The sequence below is a fragment of the Nansenia antarctica genome, assembly GCF_963989245.1.
Source record: "Nansenia antarctica genome assembly, chromosome: 3".
NCBI classification, from domain to species: Eukaryota; Metazoa; Chordata; class Actinopteri; order Argentiniformes; family Microstomatidae; genus Nansenia; species Nansenia antarctica.
Genome location: NC_137688.1, coordinates 56,401,628 through 56,409,127, shown reverse-complemented (window position 1 = coordinate 56,409,127; position 7,500 = coordinate 56,401,628). Strand labels below are relative to the sequence as shown.

At 45.7% G+C, this 7,500-nt stretch overlaps 1 protein-coding gene across 3 annotated transcripts in view; it reads left to right on the top strand.

Moving 5' to 3' along the window:
• Nucleotides 1-7,500, top strand: part of fynb (FYN proto-oncogene, Src family tyrosine kinase b) — a gene marked incomplete at both ends in the record, with an annotated part of 17,674 nt that overhangs the window by 7,368 nt on the left and 2,806 nt on the right. The window contains 4 exons of one of the 3 annotated variants that reach the window (XM_080527707.1): nucleotides 197-300; nucleotides 621-770; nucleotides 3,818-3,973; nucleotides 5,512-5,691. In XM_080527707.1, the coding sequence (XP_080383833.1) occupies nucleotides 197-300; nucleotides 621-770; nucleotides 3,818-3,973; nucleotides 5,512-5,691 (590 nt within the window). Of the gene's footprint in view, nucleotides 1-196; nucleotides 301-620; nucleotides 771-3,270; nucleotides 3,436-3,817; nucleotides 3,974-5,511; nucleotides 5,692-7,500 lie in introns of all 3 variants that reach the window. The other 2 variants (XM_080527706.1, XM_080527708.1) reach the window with 2 other exon arrangements.

Below are 7,500 nucleotides of genomic sequence, written 5' to 3'. Positions count from 1 at the left end.
TCCCAATCAATCCCAGTGTTTCACGGGTGCGTCACATGATACATTCAAACTCAAACACCCCTATAGACTACACATGACAGGGATCTAGCTCCCAAAGCAACCGTGACGGATTGGCTCATAAAATGGCCTCCTAGTAAATGTTGTAATTGTTGTTGTCATCCCTATGTCAACCCCCCCCCCCCCCCCCTCTTTCTAGCTGGTACTTTGGGAAACTGGGGCGGAAGGACGCAGAGAGGCAGCTCCTGTCCACCGGTAACCCCCGTGGCACCTATCTCATCCGGGAGAGCGAAACCACAAAAGGTAACCGGGGACAACAGACACGCCCCCGCAAGCGTCTGTCAGTCAGGACATCAGTCAGACACAGTGTGTATGTGACAGAGTACATAGAGCTAGCATGACTACGGCCCCAATAGTTGCAATGTGCATGACGATACATGTCTTCATTCTGTAGTATATTAGTGAGGATGTCCGAACACGACCTGTATTTCTGTATCTGTTTGCGTTACCAAGTCTTTCCTAAGACCACTTTGACGTTAATGCACAAGGTAAGTTATTAACGCAGTATTTTTCCGATGACCCGGCCCCCCCCCCCCATCTGTCCTGCGTATCCTGTCCTCTAGGTGCCTTCTCCTTGTCCATACGAGACTGGGATGACGTGAAAGGAGACCACGTCAAGCATTATAAGATCCGCAAGCTGGACAACGGGGGGTATTACATCACCACAAGAGCTCAGTTCGAGACCCTGCAGCAGCTGGTGCAGCACTACTCAGGTGCGTGAGAACCGACCTCGACCGGCACAACCTCGGCATTTACGATTGGAAATACTTCCAGTATATTAACGGTATATAACGTGTACTGTATGCCTGTAATGTGACACACTGTAAAAAAAACGCGCACCAGAGTTCGCACCAGCTTTAATGAAGGGTGGCATAATAGTCACAGTGGAGACTTGGGACCGTGACGTTGCAGATGATTTGAACTCCCATGTAGATAATAATAATTCATTACATTTATATAGCGCTTTTCCGAGGCTCAAAGACGCTGATGCATCAGCCTTATCGTCTCTCTGGTGTCCATTTCCTTGAATTGATCCATTGTCCAGTGCATTACACTTAGTTGACACTGTTACACTGCATGCATTCTATTTAGACCGGTAGGGCCATTTTGAAATGCACAAAATACACAGTGACGCTCACAGTTACAATATAATAACTTTTTTGTGTTATGAAAATGAGACCCTAGTTACAGTATGTGTGTGTGTGTGTGTGTGTGTGTGTGTGTGTGTGTGTGTGTGTGTGTTTGTTAGTATGACCTCATAGAGACCTCATACAGATTCATGAGTCATGAGTCATGAACCGGTTATGCCCGGTACGGTCTCCAGGACCGCGGTATTGAGTGTTCCAGTTGTCCAAGATATGTTCTCAGGAGACCATGAGGGGAGTTTGAACATTACTCTGATGTGATAGCAGGCAGCTTTAATGATGACGTTGTTTGTGTGTCTGTCTTTCATTTCTCTTTATCTCTCTGCCTCTCTCTCACACCATCTCTCCCCCCTCAATCTCTCTCCATGTCCATGAGTAGGATGATAATATTCTTCTTGACATGCTCCAGTTAGCACATTGACATATTGGATATTGAAAAATGAACATGATTTTCTGTCAGTGAGTGTGTGTGTGTGTGTGTGTGTGTGCCACAGTGTATTAACCATCCCTTTTCCTTGGCCTTTATCGCCACTCCCAGATGACATAGAAAGTTCATAACACACCTCTTCAAATGACCTTGAATGCTATTGTTTTTCAGGGCTTGTGCTTCCTCTGCCTATTGCTTTCACCCCATCTCTGACTTGATTTGATTTTTTTTTTTTCCACATCGACACATCGACCAGGGGTAGTCACACAACAATCACACAGGGCTGTATCGCCAGGTTTTTATGGCGGTGGTTGTGAGACATAAAGTACAGTATCGACGCCTGGCCAGAGCAGAGAGGCAGCACAGTCCCAGATGGGCTTTAATGGCAGAGGCCTGAACCCTCCCCTCTGGAGAGACAGGGGCCTTTATCGCCCCTTTACTGCCCCTGAGCAAACACCCCCACAGTCTTATCAGAGGTGTGGGGAGGGGGGGGCCATTCCCCTGACCGGGGGGGGGGGTGGCCGTTAAATGTCAGCATGGAGGGACGTGCAGAAACGTTGTCCCCTCGCTGATGTAATGGCGGGCTAATCGTTCAGAGCGATCTGTCCACAGCTGTCGGACGCGGTAGAAACCTGGCTGAGCACTAGAGCACTCTTCGCGACACGTGGTTCGCATGAGCGGTCAGAGCCGTTAATGCACAGTGGCGTGGTGCGTTAAACGCGGGGGGCTTGTCTATACGTGTTATGTCTTTGTACATACATTTCCTTCTGGAGTGATTGACAGCCCCGGCTATCTCTAAGCAATTACGGTCATTATCGTAAAAGGTACTGGGGGGGTCCCCACACATGCCGTTAGCCTAAAGTAAACCATTAACTACTATTGCAGGGCTATCACAGACCTGTCTTTTCCCCATCAGGTCTTTTTAACAGTTAACACAGCCTCAAAAGAAAAACAACAGTGCATTTACTGTTTTAACAGGCAGCAACCTGAACAACATAGATATTTTTTTAAGTTACTTAAAAAAGTAGCATTCCCACTCATATTTTTCATTTTATTGGACAGATGTGAAGACAGACAGGAAAGTAAGGGAGAAAGGGCATGTCAGCAGGGCATGGGCCAGATTCGAAACCATGCCGACATGGACATTATGTGTGCACTGTGGACCGTGGTGCTAGACCACTGGACCACCCCAGGCCACCGTTGATTTGGTTTATGTAAAAAATAAACATGGTGGAACTGTAAGCAACGTCTTTTGATTAGTGCCTGTTTGTCATTACCAGAATCCCTGTGTTCTGTTGAGACTTAGAGGGAGAGGCTGGAGCAGCACTTTGTCTGATTTGATTTGATTTGACGATCAGTAGAAGTGCATTAGACAGATTAGTGATTGACCTTGTGGCCTGGCGACAGTCCATGTCCGGTCCCTACAGAGGGACAGATTGGTAGGCACTTACCTGCACTCAACGTTCTACGGACCTGTCCTGCTTTGGGAGCTTTCACTGCTGCTTCTCTCTTCAGGATGCTTTGGAAACAGCTTTCTTTCAACCCTTTTCTCCTTCTCTATCTCACTCTGTGTATGTGTTGTGTGTGTGTGCGTGTGCGTGTGCGTGTGTGTGTGTGCTCGCTTCTTGTGCCTGTGTGCAGAGCGGGCTGCGGGGCTATGCTGTCGCTTGGTGGTGCCCTGCCACAAAGGGATGCCCCGTCTCACCGACCTCTCTGTCAAAACCAAAGACGTGTGGGAGATCCCGCGGGAGTCGCTGTCGCTCATCAAGCGTCTGGGAAATGGGCAGTTTGGGGAGGTCTGGATTGGTACGGGCAGACTCGCCTCCGTAACGTCCAACCAGAGGCTGCATGGAAGGGGCCACACTGAGCGAGCAGAGACATGAGACAGAGAACAGACACACAAACACAAGTCTCTTCCACAAGTCACCTCAGACTGGCTGGAGGAAGACGAAGATACCGAAAATAATTGGGGAAAAGAATTTGTAGTCTCTCTGGGTAACAAATTTGTCGTCTCTCTGGACATACGTTTGGTTTGTGATCCTCCCTAAATCATATCCAGGGGGAATTCAAACATGTCAGGAAACTCTGCTCTCTCGGAACAAGATGGCTGCCTTCCATCCTCCTCTTGCATGTTCCACTCCCTAGTAGTTAACCCTGTGTGCCTTGCCGTGTGTTCCCTCCCCTGTAGAGAGTGCGGATGGTTTGTGCTTTAATTTAACGGGCGTGTGTGTAAACTACACCCCTGATACTATGGGCCTGACTCACGATGCCTGGGAAGTGGAGAGAGACTCACTAGAGTTGGAAGTAAAGCTGGGGGCGGGATGTTTTGCTGATGTGTGGTGTGGTAAGACAAAAAAAATTATTTCTGTGGGGGGTTTCTGGGAAAAAGCTATGATAACTTACATTATTTAAATATATATATTCTATCTATTCAGCAAATTCATAATAATATTTGTGCAGGATACCCTGATTTTTTGATTTATTCATTTATTTGAAGTAAGAATTAAAACAATAGCCTCAAGTTAATTAGCTGCATAATTCCACTACTCCTAATGTACCCGGTGTAGAACTGGCTACATTGACTGCTGGTTAATCCAGAGTCTTAACCCTGGGGTGTGTCCTGTTGTGTTGTAACTATTGGACAGTTTTGGGGTTGGAGCTGTCCCAGCACGCCCTGTCTGTGACACCCAGTCCCCTGGGGTTCCATTAGCTCAGAGCCCAGCGGGTGACCTCAGCACAGTCACCGCTCAGCAGGATGCCCCAAAATGGCGCAGCACAGCTGTATCTTATCAAGCCTGCTCTCCCAAGATGTACGAATGCGCACTTAAATTAAACCTCCAAACACACCGCTGTAGAATTGCATGTGTAGCCCGAATGTCAACACCTGGAGGTCTGTCTTGCCTTTAGGTCACTGCAGTGCTGATACAGTATTTCTGCATTTATGACACACAACGAGATAACTGAACCAGTAGAGAGAGAGAGAGACCTGATTTCAAAGATCGATGTTGTTTCACAGTGTGTTCTCTGTTCATTGACACAATAGCCTCAGGATGTAGCAACGGAACAGAGTCTAACCACTCTGTGGCAGCGACAGTAACTGGCACAGGGCCTGAGTGGGGCTTATAGGGCTATTGCTTTTGTTAATCATCCTACAATGGATTATCCTCTACCGTGTTGGTATATTGTGGGGGGTTTTAAAACCCACACCAGATCCCTTCTCTCTCTCTTGGCTTTTAAAGCCATTACAAATGGTCATTAAAGGTCACTGTTAATCTTGTGCACATTTAGTTGTCCTTCAGGACAACCTTTTAGCAAGTGAGTTAAAGGCAAGCAGACATTCATATCTCTCTGTGAAAGTGTGTTATTATCGTCATCACTTCAAAGTAAGACTTGCCCCATGTTTTCTTGTTTGTTTGGTTTAAATAGATTGCATGTAACCATACTTATGGACTTCTACAAACATGTCAAGTCTTGCTTTGTGATATGTGACAGCAGCTGGTGAACGTGGGCATGAGTCAGCAATCGACCAAATGTTTTGTCTTTTATTCAGAAACATTTAAATCAATTTCAAGCCATGCCAAAATAGTGCAATGCAATGGATTCGGTGACTAATTTCCACAATAGTTACCTAGTTAGTGTAGAGTAGTGGGGATTACTAACCGAACCCATTGCATTGCAATATTTTGGCTTGACCAGCGAGTGTGTCATTGATTTTCAACAACGTTCAAATGTATTGACATTTTTCTGAATAAAAGTCCAAACATTTTGATTGGTCGCTGACTTGTTCCCCACTTTCACCAACTGCTGTCACATATGTGATATGTTTCTGAGAAGATTGTGGTACTGTAGCCGTACTGATGCCAGTCTGCTTGTGGACGACAGGGACGTGGAACGGCACCACTAAGGTAGCGGTGAAGACGCTGAAGCCTGGCACCATGTCCCCAGAGTCCTTCCTGGAGGAGGCGCAGATCATGAAGAAGCTCCGTCATGACAAGCTGGTGCAGCTGTACGCCGTGGTGTCTGAGGAGCCCATCTACATCGTCACTGAGTACATGGGCAGAGGTAGGGAACCAATCACGAATAAACGCCTGCACACAGGAATCTGCTGTTCCGAAGTGCTATATTCCACCACAAGACAACATTTCTGTTGGACGAAATGTTGGTTTTCAGTGGAATAGAGCACCTGGGACCAGCAGATTCTGTATGCAGGTTTTCTTGCTTATTTGGTCTGTCTTTTTTTGGCCCAGCACTGCTAAATACACACACAGGTAACACACACACACACACCCACACACACACACACACACACACACACACACACACACACAGTTATACGTCTGATGTCAACATTCACACTCTGTGGTTAACCATGCCATTAGGTGACATGATACAGTGCTGCTTGAAAGTATGTGAACCCCTTGTGCAATCATAGATTATTATTTTTTACCATGAAATCTTTATTTAATCAGAACCAGTCTTTTTTATCTGACATAACATGTTTATATTTACCAATTCCATATGTTGGTTTAGAGGGAATCATGCGTGTAGTAGGAAAACTTAATTATAGCTTGTGGCACCTCCATTAGCAGCGATAACGTCTCGTATAGCCACTAACATGTCTCTGACATCTGTTTTGACATATTTTTGCCCACTCCTCCTTACAGAAGTGAGCCAGTTGAGTGAGGTTTGAGGGGTGTCTGGCATGAACTGCCCGCTTCAGGTCCTGCCACAGCATCTCAATTGGATTTAGGTCAGAATTTGACTTGGCCAATCCAAAACACAAATCTTCTTTATCCTGAGCCATTCTTTGGTAGATTTGTTTGAATGCTTTGGGTCGTTGTCTTGTTGAAAGCCATGTCTTATTTTCAGCCCAGCTTTAGCTCCTTGACTGATGGCTTGAAGTTCTGTTCAAAAATATCCTGCTATACCACAAAATTCATGGTTTCCTTAATGATGTGGAGTCGGCCAGGTCCAGAGGAGGAAAAGCAGCCCCAGATCATGACATTCCCACCACCATGCTTGACTGTTGGGTTACGGTTCTTTTGGTGGTAGGCAGTGTTGGGTTTTCGCCAAACATAGTGGATTTGATTGTGACCAAAAAGGTCGATTTTGGACATCTGTCCAGAGAATGGACTTCCAGAAACCTTCAGGCATGTCCAGATGGTCTCCAGCAAAGTTAAGAAGGGCAGTTTGGTTATTTTTTAACAGCAGAGGCTTCTTCCTAGCAACCCTCCCACGAATGCCATTTTGATTCAGTGTTCTTCTTATTGTTGAAGCATGCACAGTTACCTGAGATGCAGCAAGGGAGGTCTGCAAATCTCTAAATATTATGTTTGGGTTGGTTTTTACCTGATTTGTTATTTTTCTTGTGGCTCTTGGGGATATTTTGGAAGGGTGTCCACTTCTAGGCCAAGTTGCTGTCATGTTAAATGCTCTCCATTTGTTAATGATTTGCCTCACTGGACTACAGGAGTTCAAATCTTATATAGCCTTCCGCAGACTGATGTGCTCTCACTAACCTCTTCCTGATGTCCTCTGAGATCTCCTTTCTTCTCGGCATGCATGGTGTGTTTTGCATTCATCTGTATGGATAACACAAAACTGACCAGGTTTCTTATCTCTATTTATCAGAGTCCCACCCAAACTCTTTCCTACAGATCTCTGCTTCAACTGGTTCATTTGATACCCAATTATTTACCCCCCGGATTCTACTTACCGGTACCTACTTGGTGTAACCAATGCAACTTTTTCACCTGCACTAATTTCTTTATAATTTAGTTTTTCTCCTACACGCATGATTCCCTCTAAACCAACATATGGAATTGGTAAATATGAACCTGTTATGTCAGATAAAAAAAGACTGTTTCCGAT